Here is a 27,595-nt window from a genome sequence, read left to right as displayed (position 1 = left end):
TGCAATTACTTCTTTGTTTTTTTAATGTTGAGATATATAAATAAAATAAATAATGATAATGCATATCATTATTTATTTTATTTATATATCTCAACATTAAAAAAACGCAGCTAGAATAATTATTAAAAAAATTTATTAATTCAAAGTAATTTTTTTATAGCTTGAAATTTAATAATCAGTATAATTATTTACTTTACTTAATTTATTAGGAAATCAAGATGATCTGCATCCTCTATGGCAAGAAATAATATGTCTTGATGATACAAAAATTTATTTCAACCCATACAATGGAAGGTATTTTATGCAGTGTATATATATATATATATATATATATATATATATATATATATATATATTTATATATGTATATATGTATATATATATATATATCTATATCTATATATCTATATCTATATATATATATATATATATATATATATATATATATATATATATATATATATATATATATATATATATATATATATATATATATATATATATATATATATATATATACATGTATATATATATATATATACATGTATATATATATATATATATATATATACATATATATATATATCTATATATATATATGTATTTGTTTATTTTCTCCTCCCTTGATAGCTGAAATTTTTATATTTAAAAATAGTGAAAGTATTAATATTGTTTGCTTAATTTTAAAAGGTGTTTTTTTATCAGTTAGATTGTGTCCATGGATAGTGAAAGTAACGTTTGCTTAATACACAACATTTTTTATTAGGAATTTTTTAAATCACAGCCATGTAATATAAATATGAAGTCAGTTACAGTTTATTTTATCGATTTTTGTTTAAAACATTACAATTGTGAGTATTTAAAATAGGTTCAGCACATGATAAATAGCACACACAATATTTCTGTATGTGCTATTAATGAAGTTGCCCATTTATTGTTTGTAACCCCAAAAGTTGGGGTTAAAAAGCTTTGTTTCATGTGGATTATCTTATGTGGGTTGTCTTATAGACAATTTATGGACTGTAACAAGAAAAATTAGAATCAAAAGAATCTAAGTGTCTTTTAGAGAACAAAAGTAGTTATTGCCATGGCAACATGGCATTGTGAAAACTTCTGTTCTTATGAGCTTTCTTTAAGAATCATGCAAAAATACATTTTTTTTATTAGTGACCTCCTTTAAAATTGATATATTTAATGTTGTTACTATATTCACACTAAAAGTTAACTTTTTTTCCAAAATTTAAAAAACATATACATTGATTCTCTAAACATCAGACTTCAAAGTTTGACAAATTTTCTAGGAATATTGACCAAATGGTGTCAAAAGCATTTTTATACTTGAAATTATAATAAAATACTTTTCAATGGGTATTTTACTTGATTATTGTTTATTGGCTAGTTTAGAACATAAAATAATAATAATAAAAAAGTAAACATAGCAGCCTGTCTAGTTATCATGCTTCGAAACTATGTAAATTAACTTTTTAACCTTTATTTTCACCTAAAACAGCAAGTATCTCATAAATTATCATAAATCTTTATCTAGTATATTGCCTAAATGTACAAACAAACTTATAATATTGGACTTCAAAGTTGGGCAAATGTTTTAGAATTATTGACCAAATGATGTCAAACTCATTTTAAAATTTGAAATTAGAACAATGCCAATACTTTCCATGGTAATTTCTTTTTATTATTACATATTAGGTAGTTAAGACCTAAAAAAAAAGGACAAAAGTATATGGTAGGCAGATTTCTTGTCTAAATATCATGCTTCAAAAGTATGTAAAAATTGATTTTATATACAATTATAGATCTTTATATTATAGTGATGTCCAATTATAAAAATAGCCAAAGAGGAAATAATTTTTAGGAGCTGCTCATAAAGCTGTACAAGAATGAGGGGTGATAGATGTATGTATTTTTTTTTTAAACATTTTTAGGTACTTTAGTAGATGAAATATTATAATATGATAAAAATTTCAAAATACCAAAGACTTTTATTGATGAAAAGATTTCGTAAGTGGTAATTAGAAAAAATATAAAATAAATAAAAGTAAATAAAAACAAAAAAGGAACAGTGGTGTATAAATTATTTCTCACTCTTTTTATTTCATAATCTTAGTTTGTATTTTAAAATTACTGTTAAAAAATTTTTTTTTTATTAAACTATAAAAAGTTTGTTGCAACCACACTGTTATAAACATGATAAGAAAGTCACAAGCACTTAACAGCCAGTTTAAAATGTGACCATCGGGAGGCCTGGAACTACTTTAAATAGAAAGTTTTCAGCAAATTTTTATAATTGCAATTACTTTTACTAACAAATGTAAATTAGCATTAAGTTTAACAATTTAACCATCCCTTCCTAAGCAAAATATTACCTAATGAAATTCTTTACTATGCAATGGTTTTAAGCATAATCAATTGGATGAAGTATTCAAATTTTATTATTTTGATACATACTTTTCTATTATGTAAACTGTTATATATTTTTCTATTATATAAACTGTATAGACTTCTATATCATTAAAAATTATATAAACTGTATAGACTTCTATATCATTAAAATTATATAAGCTGTATAGACTTCTTTATCATTAATAACTATATAAACTGTATAGACTTCTATATCATTAAAATTTAGGCCTACTATCTTGACTATTAATCATTACCTCATTATTATTTTTAATATTTTGTAGTATTCTTGTTTGTAAAACTGAAAAGGAATGTAATTGAAACTTTTAGTATGATATTGATAGCATTGTATGATTGCAATGTGAATGGTATTAAACTATGCAACTTGATCATTGTATTTTTATTATTTAATTCTTATTGACTATTTGTTTGACCAGACGGGCAAACAACATCTAAAAATGTTCATCCTACAATATGGATATAAATTTAATTATTTTACCTAATGATATGTTGGATGTGGATGCATTATATATTGCAAAGACTGTGGTATGGGTTTGAATTCTTTGCTTTTTCTATTTAAATGTTTATATATACATTTTTTTGTTATCAAGTTAACAAATTTTATATGATCTTTTAAAAAAAAAAGGGACAAATTTATTCTAGTCAGACAAATATTTAAAGTAGTTGTTTTACATTTTTTAATTTTATTAAGTTTAACCATAGTTTAATTGTAATTCAGATCCTTAATTTATCACAATGAAAGGAATTCAATTTTACACAGTGAATTATATTGTTTAGATTAACATTGCAACGTTTTACTCAGGATCTATTACCAAAAGGTGGTATTCTTGCTGAAGAAATGGGTCTTGGTAATTTAGTTTAAATTATCATCATCATCATCATCATCATCATCATCATCATCATCATCATCATCATCATCATCATCATCATCATCATCATCATCATCATCATCATCATCATCATCATCATCATCATCATCATCATCGTTGTCATCATCATCATCTTTACCATTTTAATTCTAAATGTTTACAACAGTAAAAGATTTACATTATATTTTACGTTATATTTACAAATATTTTCTACTGTATTTTTTTTTTAATTAAGACAGGATTATAGAAGTTGTAGTATAAATTATTTAGAATTTTTGATATAAATAATTTAGAATTTGTGTTATAAATTATTAAGGACTTTTTTTGATTTAAGTAGTTTGTAATTTAATGATAAAGTACTTGATACAAGAAAAAAGTTGTTAGTATATATTTTTGTGAATGTTATTCAACATAACATAAAAAATTTTTCTTTTACTCTACTAAATTTACTTTGATTACTTTAAAATTTTCAACTTTTAAGAAAACTAATAACTCTTTAGGCAAAACAGTAGAGGTTTTGGCTTGTATATTAAATAATCCATGTCCTACCAAATACTCTCATGATGACCAAAATATTAAAAGTAAAGAAAAAAGTTTTGATGGTATCGCAATTATAAACAAAGAAAATGAAAAATTAATTACTGATTGTTGTAATTTTGAAAGTGTAGTTCCCAATGAGATAGACGAATCAAGCAAACATAATTTTTTCCCAAACAAACATGATGATTTGTTACCAAGCAAACATGATGATTTGTTACCAAGTAAACATGATGGTTTGTTACCATGTGAACAGGATGATTTGTTACCAAGCGAACATGATGATTTGTTACCTGCTAAAAGGTTGAAGTATGACAATAGTTTTTCTAACCCTTTATCTGAGTTTGAAATTTTAAACAAAAATGGAATAGAAAACAATAATGGTTTATTGAAATGTACCACATGTGATCTCTGTGGGAATTCAAATGATGATATAAAAGTTGAATGTCAAGAATGTAAAGTTATCATGCATAAGGAATGCGCAGGTTTTGTTAATCTTAATGTTAAAAACCATTTCTGTCCATTATGTGTAGTCAAACAGGTTAGTAGTTTATGTAATTTTTTTTTTATTTAGTTTTTCCTTAAATTAATTTGTTTTTCACTACGTTTTTTTTTATGTATAGAATAAAGATTTTATTATAAACATTCTTCAATAAAAATTCTAAGAGTTTGTTAAAAAAGTTAAAGTTGTTAAATTATGTGTTGAAGCAATTCTTTAGTTCTTTAGATATATAAAAGGTTGTTTGAGTAAAAGTGAATTCCTTGTTAGAAAACCTTTTGAGTGAAGTTTTTGGAAAAAAATTTATTACAAATTTATATCTTATAATTTGATAAGTATATTCTATAACAGTATTTAAATTTTTTTTTTTTTTCTTAAGAGAATAATTTTACGTAAATACTCATGGTTAAATACGTGTATTTAAAATTTTGAACAACCAAAAGTAAAATGGTAGTGTAAAGACCAGACCAGACTGCTTAACTTAACAGACATGCTTACCACTTAACAACCCACTTAACCCACCAGACATGCTTTGATACTGCTTGTGCTGAATGGGTACCCAAAAAGTGCCCAAAAAATTGTTTACATTGATGTTTTTGTTTTAAATTCCAAACTAATACATAAAAAGTATTTTATTTCATTAGAAAATTTAAAAAAATCAAGCACCATAACATATTTGAAATCTTTGTTTCCAAAACCAAACAATAACTTTTAAAATATTTTTTATTGATTGTTTTTAGCAAAACTTAAGGCTTTGTTCTTTCTAGATTTTATAAAATTTCCAACCAATGAGCGTTAAACAAAAAGTTCATAGTTCATCGTTAGAGATAATGCACTTTTAATTTTCTCAAAGCTTTTATTATAGAAATTTTCAACTAATTGGTTTCTTGGATTGTCAACTTGAGAATATAAAGTATTTTTTGATATTCTAAACAGACTACTATGGATTTGTATCACTTTGATTACATTTTGATCAGATTTTAAACACAACAGATCTCATTCACAATTTCTCAACTTTATTTTTAATCCAAAACCTCTATTCTATAATTTGATGAGACAACGACAGTTTTCCATTGATACAACATCAGTTTTTCATTGAATTTTATACTTTTTTGTTAGCAAATTAATTAGAACATAACAATTTTTAAATCACCTGTCCAAAATAAGTTTTTTTCATTTTTATGTGGTATTGCATTTTTTTATTCACAATCAACTTTTTAAAAAGTATTGTTTTATTATTCTAAAGGAATAAAAATTTGCTTTAAAACAATAAAAGAGTTAACAAAGTTTATTAAATGATTCCTAAAATATTTCAAAAAGACAATAATGGTCTTTAACCATATGTTAGTTTGAAAGAAAATTGACTCAAATTTTCTAAAAAACTTTAAAAAAAACTAAAATTATATCAAAGTTGGCATTTATCAAAAAATAAAAATAAAACATGCAAATTAAGGCAAATTTATGGAAATAATGACAAAAATGAGAATTCATGCAAATATATGCAAATTAATGCAAATTCTTGCCAATGATGAGAATAATAAGAATTCATGCTAATGTTTTCATTTAAAAAATAAGTAATAAGGAGAAGTATCAGAGCCTTATGAGTAGAAGTATCAGATTCTTTTTTTTAGACATTATGGTAACCATTGGTTTCAGTTGTGCTTTTTAAAATTTATTTTAATATAAAATGTTTCAGTCACTTAATAAAAGCAGCATTCTCAACCATTAATTAAATTAATGTAAAACATAAGCAATAAAAGGCCCTAAAAAACAAGGAGCCCATGCCATCTAAGTAATGATTCTGTGATTTTGATACTACTAGATTATTGATGCCATCTAGTATCATCAGTATTTATGAAACACTATCTAGTTACTGTAACAACTGATAGTAGAACACCAAGAGGAACACACTCTGAATCAGAGTTGTTGATGGTTTTGCTGTTTATATTTTAATTAAAAAGGTTTTGGTATGATCAAGGAGTTTTTTTACTTTTGAAAAAATATACAAAGGTTTCTAATATATAATTTTTTTTTTTAAACTTTTCTTTTTTAAAAATGTTAATTTAATTTTAAGGTTTCTTTTATTATTGTATAATTGTTGTTACTGTTATTTTTGATATAGTTTTTAGTATTGTCATCATCATACTGTGTCATTATTGTCATCATCAGTGTCACTATAACCACTGTTATTATTATTACTGATATTGATACAAAGTATAATCATTGTTATTATTGATACAAATTTTAGTCATTATTATTATTAATTGTTCTTACAGTTAGGGTAGTTGTTAAAACCAGTATTGTCATTTTGACTTAAGGTCTTAGAGGAAAAGACAGCAATGTCACTGAAATTTTTTTTTTTATATAAGTGTAAAAAATGTTTCTTCAATAAATTACAACAAAGATTTATTATTTATAAAGAATTTTATTTTTTCATAATAAAATTCTCTATAAAATCTATTTTTAAGTTTATTCTTGTAGCTCTCTTTTATTGTTTAAAAGTTTAAATATCTGAGCCATCATTGTATAACCTAGCATAAACATTATTATTGTTTAAAAGTTTAAATATCTGAGCCATCATTGTATAACCTAGCATAAACATTATTATTAAAATAAACTGTTAATACTCAGTACTCTACTGATTTATTTTGAATTTATTTTAGATAACAGAAACACATTGTACACTTATAGTGTGTCCAGATACTTTGATAACACAATGGGTTTTAGAAATTGAGAAGCATGTAAAGGAAGATACCCTAAAATACATGGTATTTTTTTGCGTGTTTTGAATTTTTGAAATAATTATTTCTAAAACAATGTAATTTTAAATACATTAACTTAATTTTATTCCAATTGGACACCTCACATTGTAAAGAATTTTATTAAACTACCTTGAATCTTTCTACTGCTTTTTTGTAACATTTGCTGCAGAATATTCAACCTCGGGTAACACATACATTATTTTCTAGTAAAAACTTTGCCAAATCCAGGCAAATCTTTAGATTACCTAAAAAATCAAATTTAAATAAGTTTTAAAAGTAACTGAAAATTGAATAATTATACTGTGCAATAAATTTTAAGTTTTAAAAAAGTCCATGAAAGCCAATGTCTTTTTTATACTTTATTTATAATTTTTTTAAAGTCAATTTAAGTCTATCACCCACCACTTTTTTGAAAAATTGTGATTTCCTCTGTATGGCTCATCACTAAAATTGTAATTTATAATGTGTATAAACTAGTGATGTACCAATTAATTGGCATTGGTATTGGCTTAATCAGCCACTTTTTGCACAATTGGTATTAGCATGGGCCATTTTTTTATTAATTTACTGATTTTCCAACCAATGGCATTTTAATATTTTTATCCTGCATTATGATAATAACTAAATAATAAATAGACTAAACTTTATGCATTACTTAGAATTTTTTTGAAAATATTGTTTATTTTGATTTTGTTAACAGGCTATAATGTTTATTTTTAAGATTGATTGAAATAAAAAACATTCCTCTAAAATTGTCTTTATTCTTTTTAAAGTATTCTTTTCGTATTGATCAAAACTAAAAAATGTATATTTTTTCAACTGAGTTTTTCTAATATCTTTTAAAATAATGGTTTGGCTCTGATTTGGGTCCAAGTATTTAATTAAAAAAATTTCCCATCCATTGACATCAGTATCAGCATTGGCCAAAAAAGTGCTATCGGTACATCACTAATATAAATTAATTGGTTCACCTAAGTGCTTGTTTTACACATTGTTTGTTGTTCTTCCCTATTCAGATACAAATCTCTGATAATTTTATTCTGCTACCTCGTCATTATTGTTTGATATATATATATATTGTTTGATATATATATATATTGTTTGATATATATATATATTGTTTGATATATATATTGTTTGATATATATATATATATATATATATATATATATATATATATATATATATATATATATATATATATATATATATATATATATGTATACGGAAAAAAACACAAAGAAACTAACAGTTCTATTTGTGTTAATATGGTTAATATATATACTAAGGAGGTAATCCACTGTTATTCAGCGTGGTAGCCCTTTCATATATTTATAAAAAATATATATAAAAAAAAGCATGGAGTTCGACTATGAATGCTTAGAAGAGCCAAATTGACCAACAATTCCTAGTGCATCTGCTGAAGTTACCAAAAATATGCATAAATGGTGTGGCAAAATATCATATATTGTTTCTGACCTTTTAAAACAACTTAAAATTCTTGAAGATGAAAAGATAAATGTCTCAATAGCAATATCAAATAAACCAACATCAATATTCACATATGCACAAGCAACATCAATTCAGTAAAATCAATCAAAACCAAAAGAAACTGAAATGCTAATGATGGCAAAAATTACAAATGAGTTTAATAATAAAAATAGAATTGAAAATAACATCACTATAAGTGGGGTAGCTGATCATACTACTTTAGACAAACAATTTAATGAAGAAAATGATAAAAAACCATTGAAACATTACTAAAAGCAATTAAACCAGATTTTTCAATAACAAATACAAAAAGAATAATTCAACTAACTAAAAATACTAAAAGTCCAGAAAGACCACCTGACCTCATCTTAGTTGAATTGGAGAACAGAAAAACTCAAAATTTTTAAATTAAAAATTCCAAAAAGTTAAATGATAATATCAACTTCAAAAATATTTTTATTGATTAAGACAAAACTGCAAACGAGAGATTGTTCGACAGTAAAAACAGAAAAGTTAGAAATACTAGAAACGCAGCACTTGCTCATAAAGTTGAGGGAAGAAATAGGAGGCAATGATACAATGTGCTCAATGGAAAAAAATATTATTAGGGTATATGATCAGGTGAACTCAAATGGATTGAAATCAAATCTGCATAATTTACATATAGAAATTAAAAGATCCTCTACATTAAAAGATCCTCTACATTAAACTTTTTTATAGTAGATTGAACATACAAAATATTCAATCTGCTATAAAAAAATCATTCATGATATAGTGCATAATCATTCTCTAGATATTTTTTATACTCACTGAAACTTGGATAAAGTCAGACGACCCTACTGCAATTCAAGAAGATATGGCCCCAACAGGCTTTAAAACAATTCAGTACTGTCAATCAGATCATCGTGGAGGAGGTGTTGCAATAATATACCGGGACAACTTAAATATCAAACCACTCTTGTTATTGTCTACCTGCCTGTCTTATGAACGTATATCTGCTAAACTAAATCTGGCAAATAATATCTACAATATTATTGCTATTTATCAATCAAATCCAATCATTCCAACAAGTATTTTATTTTTTGAATAATCTGATCTCCTAGAAGAACTTCAAACATCATCTGGAGAAATACTTCTGTGTGGTGACTTTGACTGCCCAGATACTACTCCAACAAACTGCAATCCAAGACTCGCTGAGATTCTAGAGACCTACAACATGATACAAAGAGTTCAATCTCCAACTCGCATATCATCTACTACCGGTATAGCCAATTTGCTTGATCTAGTAATAAATCAGCATGATGATATTTCACTCAACAATGTTCAACTAACTGATGAGGGTATTTCAGATCACTATATGATTCGGGTTGCACTTTATAATCAACCTTTAAATAGTAAAACTGTTTGGTTTTCAAAACGAAACTTTAGAAAACTAAATTTGTCATGCTTTATAAAAGAATAGCAAGTAATGCCATGTTGCTTATCACCTGAAAACAATGTGGATGATTATGCTGAACAAATAAGAGCAAATATAACAACTGTTCTCGATCATTTAGCACCCATTCAGACATATTCAATGCGACCTGGTAAACATGATGATAAATGGTTATCTTCAGATGCCAAGAATAAAAAAATCAGACGTCGTAAACTGGAGCGTTGTTATAAAAAAACTGGAAACTTATCAGATAAAAACTTATATCGAATTGCATGCTGTGAGGCATTAGCAGCAATTCATAAATCCAGATGTAATCATTATTAGGCAAATCTAAATTCAGCATATGGTAATCAGAAAGAAACATGGAGTATTGCCAAGAAATTACTACATTCAAATAGTTCTAAAACTAAAAACACTATACTAGAAGCAAAATGCGATATAATAAGTCAATATTTCATACACAAACTTGAAAGTATAAAAAATACTATCCGGGAAAGGCTTGCAAAAAATTATATCCCCCGGTAAATATTTTAACAAGATTTGGTACAGTCACACCAACAGATGTGTCAAAAATAATCAAAGCTCTCAAACCTAAGACATCGCCACTTGATATTATTCCAACAAACATTCTTAAATCTTGTTCAGAACTTTTCTGTCCAATTATAGCTCACCTTGCTGACCTCTCATTCAAATCTGGAATTTTCCCAGCCTCATATAAAGTTGCTCAAATAACACCAATTCCCAAAAAATCAGGACTAGCAGAATTTGACTTATCAAATCTATGCCCAATATCAAATCTCAATACAATTTCCGAAATTCTTGAAAAGCTTGCATTATCTCGTCTTCTTCCACACGTAACTTCATCTATTAACTTCAATCCTTTACAATCTGGTTTTAGATCGAATCACTCAACTGAAACAGCACTATTAAAGATATGCAATGACATCCTGCTAAACATTGATAATGCTTTGAACACTATTCTCCTATCTAAGGACATATCTTCAGCATTTGATACAATTGATCACAGCCTGCTGATTTCCTGTATTAAAGATAAATTTGGTGTCACAGATATTGCACTAAAATGGCTGACATCATACTTGCACTCTCGAAAATCTTTTGTTTCTATTGGATCAACAAAATCTTGACTAATAGCAAGTTCAACAGGAGTACCACAGGGTAGTGTATTAGGCCCATTTCTATTTTCCATGTTTGTTTCACCTATATATCATATTATAGCTAAACTCGGTACCAATCATCATCAATATGCTGATGATACCCAACTTTATACTGTCATCAACCCAGGCATAGATAGCATTAATGAAATCAATGTGTGTGCTGATGCAGTAACAAAGTGGTTTCTAGAAAATAGACTTCTGCTTAACCCAAATAAAACAGAAGCTGTTTTATTTGGATCTAGAAAACAAATTAGCAAGCATAAATATTTTTACAAACACTTTTTCAAACACATAGCTAACTTGTTTTAGTGCTTCTGAATTACTTCATCACTATTGTGATTGGTGTAAATAATGGCACTTTAATCTCTAATTATTATTATTATTATATATATATTATTATGATTATATATGTATATGTATATATATATATATATATATATATATATATATATATATATATATATATATATGTATATATATATATATATATATATATACACATTTACTTATATATATATATATACATATATATATATATATATAGAGTGCTCAATGTTCTTAAAGAACAGAGCAATAATAAATTATCTAACTTATCTAACTTTTATCTTTCTGATGATCCAGCAATGGTGAAACTTAAAGTAGAAGATAAAAGTTAGATAAGTGTTTTTTACTAATTTATATATATATATATATATATATATATATATATATATATATATATATATATATATATATATATATATATATATATATATATATATATATATATATATATATATATATATATATATATATATATATATATATATATAAAGCCTGTTATGATATATATATATATATATATATATATATATATATATATATATATATATATATATATATATATATATATATATATATATATATATATATATATATATATAAAGCCTGTTATGATATTTATATATATATATATATATATATATATTATATATTTATATATGTAGAATATATTTATATATATATATATATTCATTTCTGTATATTTATAAACATAATCTTAATTTCAATCCAGGAAATATTTATTTCCGTTATAAAGTTCCAGCTATGGTTTATCAAATCAAGCCCCGGCCCCAGTCAAATATCAAAAATATATTCCAGAATGAATGACAACTTATTTGATTCACTTTGTTTCCTCAAAGCTTATTTTGTATCAATATAACTATTTGTTTATAAATAAAGATATTAGATTTGAATCCTTTAAAAATTTTGAAACAAAAAAAGTTGAGTTTATGATTTTTTTAAATTTTTTACCAATATTTACCAGTAAATTATGCTTTTTTTACCGATTTATTAGTAAATTTAAAGGTTGGTAAAAGCTTAACTCTAATATACATACACACACACACACATATATATATATATATAAATATATATATATATATATATGTATAAATATATATATATATATATAAATATATATATATATATATAAATATACATATACATATACATATATATATATATATATATATATATATATATATATATATATATATATATATATATATATATATATATATATATATATATATATATATATATATCAGCGTCGAAAATAACAGCTTTCATGGATTTTTTTAAAACTTAAAATTTGTTGTACAGTATAATTGTTCAGTTTTCCGTTACTTTTAAAACTTATTTAAATTTGACATGTTTAACCAATTAAAAAAAAATTGGAGTTTTGAAAAACAAGGTTTTACAAATAATCATGATGAAATTTAGAAAATCCATATACTAAAATTTCATAAAATAATTTAAATTTTTATTAAGCATTTAAAATAGTTTTATTGTTTATGACATGCTACGTTAATTTGCTTCGTTGACAAATTTATGGCGTAAACTATAACATTTTTTTTTGCTTCACTTATTTAAATTAGTTTCATTTTACTGGTGGTTAAAAACCTTTTTTTCATAAATGATTGAAGTTCCTATTTTATTATTGTTTTAATAAAAACGTTTAATATATTAATTTTCATAATAATTTAAAAATATATAACAATTGCTGCATTTACCTGCGAATATTTGTTCTATTAACCTTACTTAGTTACTTTTTTTTTCTTTAAATCTTTTTAATTATCTTCTCGTAACTTTTTACTGCAAATGTAATAAATGTATGAATGATTTATAGGCAAATTTAAAATTTTCTAAAATAGGATTCTTAAAATATATATCAGGCCTTGTTTTAAATAAAAAATGGTTAAATGCAATAGCTTAACACAATATTTGACATTCAATAAATTTTTTTTATCATTATTTAAAAAAAATAATGATAATTTTATAAATAAAATTATCATTATTTTTTTTATACATGTTTAGTGTTTCAACTACCGCAATAAATAACTGCAAACTAGTTCAATTTAACAATTAACACAAATGACTAAAACAATGTATATATGTTGTAAATGTAGATATATTATGAAAAGTTTGTTATGTTTTCAATTGTTATTCTAATATTCTAATTTTAGTTCAATATTGTTTAGTAAAATATATATATTTTTCATTATTTTTGAAATTAGTTTTTGAATAATTATTGTTATTGAATCATTATTGAATAAAAAAAATAACAATTTTTTAAAATTTCGGGAGTAAACAAAAAATATTAACATATTGATAAAGAAAAACCCTTGTTAATTATTTAAACAGCAATTTTGTTTCAACTAGCAAAGAATAAATTAGGTTTTTAAGTATTTTTTAAATTTATGTTGCTTAGCGTTTTCACTTGCGTTATATAAAAATATGAAAAAGTTAAATGTCTATTTTGCGCATTTTTTGATACATAGTTAGAACGCATTCGCCACGAATTTAATGCATAAATGTTTTACGTTACCATAAAAATGTTTTACATTTGAACAAATCGCAAAGAAACACAAAGTTATAGAGAAGAATTGTTTTTAACGATTAAATTTTTAATTTTTTTTATTTTAATTTAAGAATAAAATTAAATTAAATATAAAAGTCTTAATTATGCAAACTCTTTTGTTAATTATTCTTATAACAAAAAGTTATTTAAATACTTCTACGCAACATTTTAATTGTGCAAACTTAAAAAAATACACAACTAAAACAATATAAGTGTATTTAATAATCTGAATTGTATATGCTTATAATAAATAAACATTCGTTAAAATTTGTTCATTAAAAATTAAGTTCAATAACTAATAAACAAACTTAAAAGTATTTTCATTTTATGTGTAATTACAAATCTTCTTTTTTTTATTTGCAAGCAATTTAATTTAGAGTAATAATAAAATAAAAAGAAGGAAAATAAATATGAGGTAACCTTTGTTAAGAAAAAATTTAATTTATTTATTGAACAATATTTATTTTTATTTATATACCAAATTAAATAAAATATATTAACATGTTAAAATATTTTAACTTGTGCCATTTATAAACCGTAGGGCAGCTGCCTTTACGACACCATTGGTTTTGAATAAAATTTTATTTTAATGAAGATCAAACAAATTACATATGATTTTAATAACATAAGTCTTCTCTTTTTCTGTGTGCTTTAATTCAAAAAGCATTGACAAAGTCTCAGGATTTAAAATTTTTCAAAGTAACTCTTTTGTCCTTCAAAATACAATCCATATTCGAACTTTAAACAATTTGGAGAGAATAGAAATATACTAGGTTTTTATATATACTAGTTTGTCTTATTTTATATAGAAAAATACATAGACATGTATTTTTCGGAGTCTGTAATGTGCGCGTGCATAATGAAACCTCTGTTATATAAATTTTTTTTTTTTTTTTTGTTAATTCACCTCCCCAAGACCCAGAAGGTCACTACAGACGAGGAGGCTACTTAATTGTGGTTATAACCCTCTCTCAACTCTATAACTCTGAAACACGAAACTTGACGAACAAGGCCGCTGCGTGGAGAAACAAGTTGAGCGCGGTACTACCAGGGACGTGGTGGAGATCGAACTTGGAACCTCTCGCTTATGAAGCGAGCGCTCTACAACTACACCACCAATGCATATAAATATGTTTAGCATAATATTAGTGTCATCAGCAAATGTTTTAGTCTACTCGTGATTTCTTTAACTTAATAATATAACTTGATTTATATAAAAAAAAATTTATTGAATTGTACGCAAAAGAAATTTAATAAATTGTCTTCATTCAAAAATTGTGAGTAACAGGTAATTTTTTTTCTTCTGTGCAGGCCCCCTACCCCGTATATCTTAAATTTAAAGGTACTATTTTCTCCGCTGTAAAGGTTTTACAAACACGTTTTGTAAATAATATACATAAAAAATTCAGTATGTGGTTAGAACTTTGCATAGGTCCGGTGATGCAAATTAAAAAAAACAACTTTAAAAGCATATCTCAAAATAATAATCATTTTATATAAAAATTATTAAGTTTTATCTTTTATTAACAAAAAATAAGACCCAACTGATGTTTAAGGGTCTTGAGCGACCAATAAAAATTTTTTTTATTTAAAATTTTTTTAAATTTAGTATTAATTTATTACATAGAACACATTTAGGGGATATCATCAGACATTAAAAAAAAATGTTTTATGACACACCCTATTGTATAATAAAGTTCAAAATACATTTCTTTAGGTTTACAAAGGGATAAAACAGCACAAATTTATTCAACCTAAATATTTAGCAGAATATGATATAATTTTGACTTCATTTAACACTCTTCGATTGGATTTTAACTATGTTTTAGCAGAGAATGGTAATAGTTTATAATTTTTTCTATTATGTTTTTGTTATTGTCTTTTTCTGTTATTAATGACTTGTATATTTTCTATATTTAGCAAGTTTTTCACTACGTTACAAAAAAAGATACGTTAGTGTACCTTGTCCATTAATCGCTTTAAAATTTTGGAGAATGTGCATAGATGAAGCCCAAATGGTTGAATGTAGAAGCACAAAATTAGTAGAAATGTGTCTAAGAATCAATGCATGCCATCGATGGTGTGTAACTGGAACACCACTTCAGAAGAAAATTGATGGTATTAAGTTTTTTTCAAGTTTTTTAAATTTTTACAACAAAATGTAATTGTTTTAAGCAACATTTTTTACCTTTGAGAATTAAGGGAATATTTTTTTTTATAAAAAAATTTTAAATAAAAATTTTTTTTTTATGATCTTGTAATATTTTATGAGATCTTAAAAGTTTTGATGTTTTTGGTAATCAACTTTAATGTTCATTTTAGAACATCAGATGTTTTTGGTAATCAAATTTTATGTTCATTTTAGTACACCAGATGTTTTTGGTAATCAAATTTTATGTTCACTTTAGGCAAGATTTTAGAGTTGCTCGGTTTTGAGGAAATTTGATATAAAGCAAAATAATGCAGACTGGAAACAAATCATTTGTTTATTTGTTTGATTCTAAACTAACATATTTTTTTTTACAATGTAGTGAAAAGTTTGCTAAATATAGAAGAAATTTAAGTCAATAATAACAGGAAAGTAGGATAACAAAACCATAATAGAAAAATATAAACTATTACCACTCTCTGCTAAAACATATCTGTCTTAAAATCCAATATATAAATAGAATTAGAGTCTTATCATCCTTGTTTCCGCTTTACTGTTTCGTTAACAAGTTATTAAAAACATTTAAAAAAACTAAATTACCACTTTTGTGATATCTTGAGTATTTTTTTTATACTTGGCATTTTGTTATATCTTTAGTGTTTTGTGTTATTTTGATTATTTTGTGTTATTTTGAGTGTTTTACATTTATAACATTACTACTACATAAGCCAAAGACAATTAAATCTTTTTTTATAAATTTTGTGGTAGTTACTTAATTTTAATTTTATTAGTAATTTAAATGTTATTATTCTATAAATATTTATATATATACATATATATATATATATATATATATATATATATATATATATATATATATATATATATATATATATATATATATGTATATATATATATATTTAGATATATATGGACTTTTAATGTTCTTATGTGTAAAACCATACAATTTACAATTTTGGTGGAGAAGAGGTTTGCTTGATTATTATAAAGCTGGTCATCATCAAAAACTGTTCAACTTTATTGCATTAATTACTTGGAGAAATAGTAAAGAACATGTTGGCTCACAATTAGAAATACCTAAAATGTCTGAGTTTGTAACTAATTTGCATTTTTCAGCTATTGAACATAATTTTTATTTCAAAGAACATGAAAAATGTCGAAAAAAAATTGACTTAAAGACAGGGCTAAATTTGCTAAATCAATCATCTAAGTTATCAGAGTTACATCATGATAAAATTAATCAAATTTTGTCAATAATGCTTCCCTTGCGTCAAGCATGTTGTCATCCATCTGTTGTTCGAACGAACCTTTTTTTTTTTGAAAAATGTAATATAACCATGGATAAACTTATTGAAAAGCTTATTTCTGATGCAAAAGTTGAGTCAGAAGAAGTACATAGAAAATTAATTTCTGCGATAAATGGTATTGCTGGAGTTGAGATCCTAATGAGCAATATTCCAGCTGCAATTGAATCTTATGAACAGGCAATATCTTCATGGAAGAACAATTCTGATATCAAAACTGACAACTTGCAAGTAAGTTATTTATAATATTTGTTTTGCATGCTATAAATTTATTATAATAAATTTATAGCATGCAAAAAATTTAATAAATTAAACTGTTTTAAAAAAGAAATATAAAATTTATTGATAAAGTTTTTGTTACTTATATTCATTTATTTCCCTTTTTTTTTAAATCATTAGTTATAGATGGTTTTGAGTGAATATATATATTTTTTTAAATCATTACTTATAGATGGTTTTGAGTGAATATATATATTTTTTAAAATCATTACTTATAGATGGTTTTGAGAGAATATATTTTTGAAAGGGGTTTAGTCTAAGAAACACTGAAGGAGAAATATTGTTAGAATTTTCAAATGCTATATAACTGGCAATCTGAATTACATGATTTACTGAAAAGGATCAACAGAATGTAACTTATTCGTCAGGTAGCTTAAAAAAATTTATGAAATGTGAAAAAAGTCTGAGAATAAAGGATTTAAGGTTTATATCAGGTGAGCTTCAATTTAGGTGAAATACTAGATTTAGAGACAAAAGACATGCAATGTTCAGAGTTGTGAAGCAAATGGTTAGGAAAAGAAAAAAATGTTGTTTAAGTAGACTGTATTAAAGACCAAGATGGAATAACACTTACAAATGTTTGAAATGTACTTAGTTTAAAAAATTGCTAAGGTAAGAGTTTAAATGGAATAAGATTTTAGCAGAGCTAATAACTAATAGTAAAGTGAAATTAGCCAATCATATGGTTAGATGCTTTTATTACCCAATCATATGGTTAGGTGCTGTGCGTGGAGTGTCTAGGAAAGATTAAGATTAGAGTAGTGGGAAAAGAGTGAGTTGTTAATTTCTGATCTTACTTTAGAGATTCACTTAGATCAACTGATGCAGAAGATGCATAAGGGTAAAATTAAGATGTTCTTGGGCTTTGTTCAGAGACCTTGATAATAATGGTGATGATGATGATGATGAGGATGATGATAATAATAATAATGATGATGATAATGATGATGGTAATAATGATGATAATAATGATGATGACAATGATGATGAGGATGATGGTGATGATGATAATGATAAAAATGGTGATGATGATAATGATGATAATGATGATGATGACGGTGATAATGATGATAATGATGATGATGATGGAGATGATGACGATGGTGATGATGATAATGGTAATGATGATGATGATGATGATGATGATGATGATGATGATGATGATGCTGCTGATGATGATGATGATGATGATGATGATGATGATGATGATGATGATGATGATGATGATGATGATGATGATGATGATGATGATGATGGTGATGATGATGATGACGATGATGATGGTGTTCAAAAGAATGTTTTAAGTATTTTCAATATTTCTACTTTTAGTAGAAATTATAATTTTATTATATTTTTTACCAAAGCACTACAATAATCAGATCAGAAGTACCAATCCAGATATCCAATAAATATTATAAAAGTTTCTTTGTTTAGAAATTGCATACCTTATTCAATCTTCATGAAATTCTGACAACATTTGAAAGAAGCAAATATGATGAGCACTGTTTGATTGAAATGCATAGGGAGACTGAACAGTTGCGTTGTAAATACATTGAAGGTATAAAAAATGACATTGAAATAAGCAAAGCAGAATTAGATCAAATTAAAATGGAAATCAATGAAAAGAAAAATAAGGTATGCATTATATATATATATATATTTTTTTATTTTATTGTATGTTGTAAATAAATTGTGTATAATAATTGTGTAAATAAATTGTGTAAATAAATTGTGTATAATAATGTATATTTTGTAAATATTATAAGTATTTTATCAGTCTTTATATATTTTTTTGTCTTCAATTTTCAAGCTGTTAAATTAATTCCCTCTGAGACCTGATTTTAAGCTATTTAATAGGCATTATTGAAATCTTATTCACAAAGAAGTAGCTTGACTACAACAGTTAAAATAACCACCATTTATGTAATAGATTACTGAGAAATTGGATATGTTCTGTTGCTGATTACTTTCTAGTTGACTGCAAAATGACCATGTTTTTCCAAAAAACATTTTTTTTAAACATTCAAAATGAATGTTTTAAAAAAAATGTTTTTTGATACATTCAAAATGCTGTCCATCTCATCACATGGTAAATAACTTTCAGAAGTTTGCCATAAGCTATGAATATACATTTATTGAAATTATTCAGCATTCATTTCATGATTCCAATCGAACTTTCAAAAAAACCTAATCATATAGTTAGATCTAGAAGATAGCATAGTATGATTTTACAGGAAACATTTTTATTTAAATTTTTATTTAAAATTATTTTCAGATTGATTTTGATAATCCTTGGTGGTTGCAACTACTTATTTACACTAATGAAAATGGTTTCTATGACAACTTTATCAATAAAACTAAAGGAGATTTTATAACTTCACTTAGTGTAAAGTATGAAGTTTTGAATTATTTTGATTTTTTTTTAATTCTTTAACTTTTAATTTATTTTTTAATGTTTAGCTCTTTGTCGTGTTTGACTTATGAAATCCAAAGAAACATTGATAAGCAAGAGGTATTGCAAAAATTTTTATATATAAGTATATTTTGTTGTATAGGTTGTATTTATGCATTTCTCTTTTTATTTGAAAAATGTTTTTTCAAGTCACTTTTTTTTTTTTTTTTTTAGTTGACGCGTAAAGAAATATACACTGAACTGAATGACATTGCAAAGTTTCCTGATTTATTTTGTGTAAGGAATGTAGCTGAATGTTGTTTACAAAGGAACAAAAATGTGGGTTCGGGGAGGTTTGTTTCTTGATGATTAAGTTTTTAATACCAAGTTTTAAATGCATCAAGTTTATATGTAATGGAAGTTCATTTGAGTATGCAAAAATGCATAAAACTAAATTGTATTAGGTTTTAAAAAAATATATTATCTCATTCATTAAAAGGAGATTTTGTTGAAGACTTGTAAAGCAAAAAGTATAATAGCAGATAAACAATAGTAGATAAAATATATAATAGTAGATATAGTAGATAAAACAACTGGCATTTCTTCAAATTAACACATTTTATATTTTCAGTAATTTATAAAATGAAATCGTGACAAAATTGTAGGAATATTATTTTTATGGACTTCTAGTTCATAAAATATTTATGGGATTATTTCTAGTTCATAAAATATTTATGGGATTATTTTTAGTCCATGTAATTTTTATAAGATTATTTCTATTCCATAAAACTAAAGCAGAAAATTAGCTTGATAAGGAAAGATAGAACTAGAGTTTTTTAAATTGTATTGGATTTGCTAAAAATGATGCATCAAACTAGAAAAGATGTAATAGTTCTGTGGGGGCAAAAATTAGGGATGCTTAGTTTTCCTGTTTAAATGCATCTACCATTAATTGAAAATACAGCATCTAAATTACCTTCTCAAATTGCTTTATTATTGTCAGAAATACTACTAACCCTATTTAGTTTAGTAACAGTTAGTATTAGTTCACATTGAGATGTAAACATGTGCTAATGTTTAAACATGTGATAATGTTTATTATGTGATGTAATTTAAATGTGAACATGTTATTATTATTTGATTTAATGTGGTGTAATTAAATGCTGTTGCATAATTTCATTTGAGAATCATTTATAAGATCACTTGCTTATGGAAAAGTCATAACATTTTAAGTCATGTGTTTAATGAAACATGAAATAGTCATTTTTAATGAGGAAGAGCTAAAAATTTATAAATCCTGAGCAATCACTTTCAACTCTTTAGATTTATAACAAGACTTGTACAAGAAATGTTGTCAGATATTAAAATGTATTTTTATATTATAAATCTTGTACAGTAACAGGTGATGCATAAGTTATTGGATAAAACAAAAACTTTAAGAGTTGAGAGAGGGTTGTAACCACAATTAAAGTAGCCTCCTCGACTGTGGCCTTCATGGCTTTGGGAAAGTAGATTCAAATTAAAAAAAAATGTAAAGTAACTTAATTAAATTATTTAAATTTTTTTTTAGTTATTCTGATGTAAACTAACATAATTAAATTAATTTTTTTTTAGTTGTAATTTCTGTAACTTTGAAAGAAAACTTGAACTTTACGAATTAATACTATTCTCTCAACGGTGTTTTCAAAGCAGGTATGTTCATACTTTGTAGCAGTGCATGCATTTTTTTAAAACAGGTATGTTCATACTTTGTAACAGTGCATGCATTTTTTTAAAGCAGGTATGTTACATTTTATAATTAGGTATTGCTTAATGTATGTACCTAAAAAACAAATCTTTTTTAAAACAGGTCATAGACACTCAACTTTTTTATATTGACCCAAGTAGTATGTATTTACCAATTTAGATTTTATTAGAAAAATTGGATTTTAAAATTTTAATGATTTTAAAATTGTGATTATTAAACTATAAACAAAACAAACAAGACAAATGATCAGAATTTTCATAAATAAACGAAATGCTTTGCAATAACTTTACTTTCTTTGTTTTGAGTTAACAATTAATGTGTAATACTTTATAACTACTTATTATAAAATTGTAAACTTCTTTAAAAAAAACAGGAGCGGGCTTATTAATTTTTTTCTTTGTTAAGTTTTTAAGTTTTTATTAAAATTTTTTCCACAACATCTGCAGCTTATTAGGACCCTCACCCATTTAATTATTTTGAAGACAATAAAAATTTGAATGTAAAATCTTTTTTACTACAAGAAAGAAAGTTGTCTTTTTAATGTGTGTTTAATGTGCAAACAAATAATATAAGCATCTCTATCGTGACATGTGCGCATATGTCAGAATTGTGTGCTACAAATTTCTCCCGGTGTTTTGATGTTTATAGAAATTTAAGCTTCTTTAAAAGTTCTCTCCCATTTCTTTGTATACAACATGTTTATATATGTTGTGTATATAATATCTAGAAGAACTTTAAAAATGTTTTTTTTTTGTATCTTGGATTAAAAAAAAAAATTAAATGTACATGCAAAAGGATTTGAACCTTTGCTATGCACTTCAAAAGCATAGTATGCTAAACACTTCAGCCACTAAGGCATACTAAACTAATAATTTTTAATACTATTTTATAAACAAAAGACAGTATAACTTTAAAAAATGGCAAATGAATCAAAATTAAAGAGATATTGGTGCAATGGAATTTTCATGTAAAAGTATAACTTGATATAATTTTTAACATTACATAATTTGAAGTTTACTTAAGTTAGATATTTGCATACACTTTCGTTCACATTTTCTTATAAAAAAAGTGCTGTGACTCTTTCTTGCTATTAACTAAATTTTAGTCGTACACATCAAAGAGCCTTATAGATGTCAAGAAAAGATTTATATTTTTGATTAATTTATATTTAAATGAATATTTAAGCGAATCTTTGCATCATCAAAACTAAATAGATTATCCAATATTATTTAAATTTATTGGTATGTTTTGGAAGTCTTATAAAACACATTTAGGAAAAAGTATGCCATAACAAACTAAAAAAAAAGTTTGGTAATGTTTTCAAGATATCTTTATAATTATTAAAACTTGAAAGCTTTATGTTCGTTTTAACATAAAAAAATTTTTCTGGTAAAATGAATATAGAAATAGTCATTTATGCTTTTTCTATGCCTTATACTAAGTTTATGATTTTAGATTCTTTTCAATAAAAACTAAAAATTTCATAATTTTATCAAAAAATTTTAATTTTTGTATTTTTCATTCTTTTGTTCAAACACTCTTTTTTTTCAACATCTTTAACTTTGATTAAATCTTGTAACTTAGCAACATGTGCACATTTTTAATTACTATTATATATGTATTTAATTGAATAAATAATAAAATGTTTGACTACTGTGTCAATTTTATTCAATAATTTTGTTCATATAAAGTTATTTAAAAGATAAAAAAACAATCCTTTCATAAATTACTTTCATAACAGATAAGTTGATTTTTAATTATCAATGTTCTTAACGCAAACTTTTATTAAACTGCTTAAATTTTGTTTCTAGTGAAAATGAAAAAGTATCTGGACTTAGACTTGAAACAGAAATGGAAAAATTGTTTAAAGTGCTTTTATCTTTTGCAAAAACTATTGGTAGTAAAAAATTTTTTATATAGTTTTATATAAATTTTTGAAAATTTTTACTTTTAAAAGTGCCATTTTTGAGTTATTAACATCTTATAAATGGCACTTGAGTATTACAGAATACAGTTATTAATACCTTATAAATGATGATATTAACACCTTGTAAATTGGTATATGTATATATATATATATATATATATACATATCATAAATAAAACTGCATACTGTGTTTTTACATTGGTGTATCTATATTATAAATAAAACTACATACTGTTTACAACTAAAATTTTTTTTGTATGTTTGTTAATTTACCTCCCCAAGGCCATGAAGGCCACTACAGTCAAGAAGGCTACTTTATTTGTGGTTACAACCCTCTCTCAACTTTATAACTCTGAAACACCAACCTTGGCGATCGTGTGATCGAACCCGGAACTTCTCACTTATGAGGCGAGCGCTCTACCACTACACCTCTACCACATATAAGTTTTATGCTAAAAGGTTTAGGTTAGCATGAAACTTATAGTTGCAAAAAATCTGTAGTTTTATTTATAAAAAATATATAAATACAGCTCTGTTTTAACTTATTTTATTTTAATTTACTTTAATTCATCAAGCACTCTCCTGAAGATATATGCAAACAGAAATGCGTATGCATACGTACATACATACATTCATACATACATATATACATACACACATACATACATACATACATACATACATACATACATACATACATACATACATACATACATACATACATACATACATACATACATACATACATACATACATACATGATGAGTAACATGAGAATGAATTTTAGTAGATGGCACAAGAGACGCTAGTTCTTTAGAGCAGTGACTGTTATAGTATTTGTAGAAAAGAGAAAGAGAGGCAACATAAAAATGATGTGATAATGGAGGTTCGCTGCAAGAGCAGGTCCAACTATGTTTACTGTGCAATAATATCATCAAATCTCTCATTACTGAGATGATGCTCAGTGAAGTTTGCTACTTTATGTTGTACGGGAAATGTTTTTTGATGAGTTTTCTCTAAACAGTTACTTGTCATGCTCACAAAAACTTCATTTGAAGTGCTTGTACATGTATCAGTCATGAAACTTATGAACTCTGCTATTCACTATGATTTTTATTTTATCCATTATTGAGTAAATTGATGGTAATACCTTACTAATAAAAACCAAATCAAAATTTGCAATTTTGATTTGGTTTTAATTTTTTCATAAGTCTAATCTTTCATAAGTCACCCTAAATTGAGAATGACTGATTATCTAATCCAATCATTTCTCTAATTTTTTTTATGAATTACTTAAGATTGAGAACTATCTATATCCCAAATTTTCTTTATATTAAAAGTTTCTTGCAATCTATTCTGGGTAATTACAGTTCACATTTATCTGTGCAACAATCCAAAGTAAAAAAAAATTGTACAGGTTTTGTAAAACTTAATCATACATAAAATGTTTATAAAAAAAAAGTTAACAAATTTTGCCTGGATTAACATTTGCAGAAGCATTAGTGCTTATCTCACTCTCTTGTTTGGTAAATCATACAATGGAACAAAAAAATTTCAAGTTTTTTTGATTTTGAATTTTTTCCTTTTTGTGTTTCTCCCCTTCTAGTATCTTTTTTTCATGCATTACCTTATGGTACTTAATTATGTTACAGGTGTTGTTAGTACATGTATATCCAGTTTTCCCTTCACTTATCATTGCCTTATCACATAATGTACACATAACTATTGAATGGTCTTTAAAATCTTTACTGAATAATTTCCAAAAAATACTATATATATCTACTATAAAAAAAAAAGATTGCTGCCCCAACTCAAACACTTAGTCAATATAGCTGTAGTCATTTGAGGTAGATACTCACGCACGCATGCGCACACATACACACACATATATTTATATAGCACTACAGCTTTTATGTGTGTTCTCACGAGAATTCCTTAGTGTGGAAATAATCCCAAAAAAAATTATTAATCTAGCAATCATTAACCGTTTGCAGAGGGAATTGTACCAATTTGTTAATAATATCTAAAGAGAACTATTTTTGTACCAATCATTACAATTTGTATGTTGTGCATATTAAATGTTATTGCATACATCATTATTTGAGAAAACTTTTTATAATACTTTGTTTCTAGTTATTTAATTTAATTATTTAAAAGTCATACATTAAAATACTAACAAAAAATTGTAAATTTGAACATAATTGTTTAATTATTTATAAAAAATATTTTTTTAGCTTATATTTATTCTTTAAAAATTGTTTTGAAAAAATTTCCTAATTTAAATAACTTTTTATTTTTAAAGAACTTCTTATTTTTGGTAGATGCATCTCGTAGTATACTGAATCAAGGGAAGGAATATATGAAATATGTGGATTCATTAAAAAAGGAGTTTAAAGTAAATTTTATTTTATTTATTAGATTACTTAAGAATCTAATGTACATATTAGTAATTATTTGAACTAAAGTGTCTAGGGATAACTTGGTAATTCATGTGAATAACCTTGTTTTTAAATTATTAGTTAAAATGAAAAAGATGATGACTTTTAATATTTTTTGTTATAAAAAGTTTATGTATTTTAGTGTCTGCGCATACAGTTTTTATTTTATTATCGTCAACTACAATTGTTAGATGAGCTAAACATGTGTACAATGAGAGTACAACTCAAGCAAAATGGTGAAGAAAATTCCTATACTTTAGATGGACAAAAGGTACATATCAACATTCAAGTTAGAAAATAATAAAATTTATTATTCAACCACAATCATTACTCTTGTATATATTATTTCTTGTATAATAATTATTACAAACTAATTATTAGAGGTGTGCCGGGTACCCGGCAAAATTTTTTGTTATTCTAGGTACCTGGTAATTTTTGGAGTTGTTAGCTAATTTTTGGAGGTGCCTGGCTTCCCCTGAAGTAGCTTGGTAAACTTTTCAAATGCTCAGGAATCCTGGAAGATGATAAATACCCTGTATTTTATGTATGTTTGCCAGGTAATTTGAAATTACCTGGTACCCGGTACACTGCAGGATTTTTCAGGTAACTGATACCATTTTTTGTGTTTCTAGGTTGCCAGGCACCTTTAAAATTTTAAAAGCACCTTCAAAATTACCAGGCACCTCCAATAATTGTAAATCAGCACATCTAAAACCAAGGTAAACTAGCACATCTAAAATACTAATTATACATTACTGAAAAAATCAAAAAGTCAAAGTAGTAATGTAAATTAAAATTTCATATATAAGGTCATAAAGTTATGAATAATATAAGTCATAAAATTATGATATATATGTATTCATACATATATATATTCATACATACTTGTGTGTGTGTTAAATTCAAATTTAAAAAGTTGTATCATAGACATCTTTTAGTTCAAATCTTTAGTTTCTTTGATATTTTTATTATTAAGTCGGAATTATAAAAAATTTAGCTTTTTCAAAACAAAGCAGAGAAAAATATATTTGTTTTTCCTTCATTTACTATAATATACTAGCTGATAGGAACTGTAATACAGGTCATAATTGACTGTGGTATCCAAAAGATTGTAAATACGTTAAGGTAGTTCCTTAATTAAAGCATAAAAACATGTACTTAAAGTAAGCAAAAGTATTAAATCATTTTATTAATGTATATAATTTTATTAATATTTTGCAAATTCTAAC

The 27,595-nt window shown here is 24.9% G+C and overlaps 1 protein-coding gene across 3 annotated transcripts in view; it reads left to right on the top strand.

The window, feature by feature from the left end:
- Positions 1 to 27,595, top strand: part of LOC101241822 (E3 ubiquitin-protein ligase SHPRH) — a 74,327-nt gene that overhangs the window by 9,196 nt on the left and 37,536 nt on the right. For 2 of the 3 annotated variants that reach the window (XM_065810652.1, XM_065810651.1), the window contains exons 2-16: positions 210 to 294; positions 3,217 to 3,287; positions 3,809 to 4,386; positions 7,008 to 7,112; positions 15,827 to 15,947; positions 16,030 to 16,227; positions 17,183 to 17,814; positions 19,297 to 19,497; positions 20,138 to 20,253; positions 20,323 to 20,374; positions 20,489 to 20,607; positions 21,869 to 21,946; positions 23,813 to 23,898; positions 26,250 to 26,323; positions 26,509 to 26,637. In XM_065810652.1, coding sequence (XP_065666724.1) covers positions 210 to 294; positions 3,217 to 3,287; positions 3,809 to 4,386; positions 7,008 to 7,112; positions 15,827 to 15,947; positions 16,030 to 16,227; positions 17,183 to 17,814; positions 19,297 to 19,497; positions 20,138 to 20,253; positions 20,323 to 20,374; positions 20,489 to 20,607; positions 21,869 to 21,946; positions 23,813 to 23,898; positions 26,250 to 26,323; positions 26,509 to 26,637 — 2,645 coding nt within the window. Of the gene's footprint in view, positions 1 to 209; positions 295 to 2,848; positions 2,965 to 3,216; positions 3,288 to 3,808; positions 4,387 to 7,007; positions 7,113 to 15,826; positions 15,948 to 16,029; positions 16,228 to 17,182; positions 17,815 to 19,296; positions 19,498 to 20,137; positions 20,254 to 20,322; positions 20,375 to 20,488; positions 20,608 to 21,868; positions 21,947 to 23,812; positions 23,899 to 26,249; positions 26,324 to 26,508; positions 26,638 to 27,595 lie in introns of those variants that run through there. The other variant, XM_065810653.1, reaches the window with a different exon arrangement.

Source organism: Hydra vulgaris, chromosome 11 (genome assembly GCF_038396675.1).
Source record: "Hydra vulgaris chromosome 11, alternate assembly HydraT2T_AEP".
Taxonomy (NCBI): Eukaryota; Metazoa; Cnidaria; class Hydrozoa; order Anthoathecata; family Hydridae; genus Hydra; species Hydra vulgaris.
Note: the sequence above shows the minus strand (reverse complement) of the source record. Positions and strands in the feature narration are given on the sequence as shown.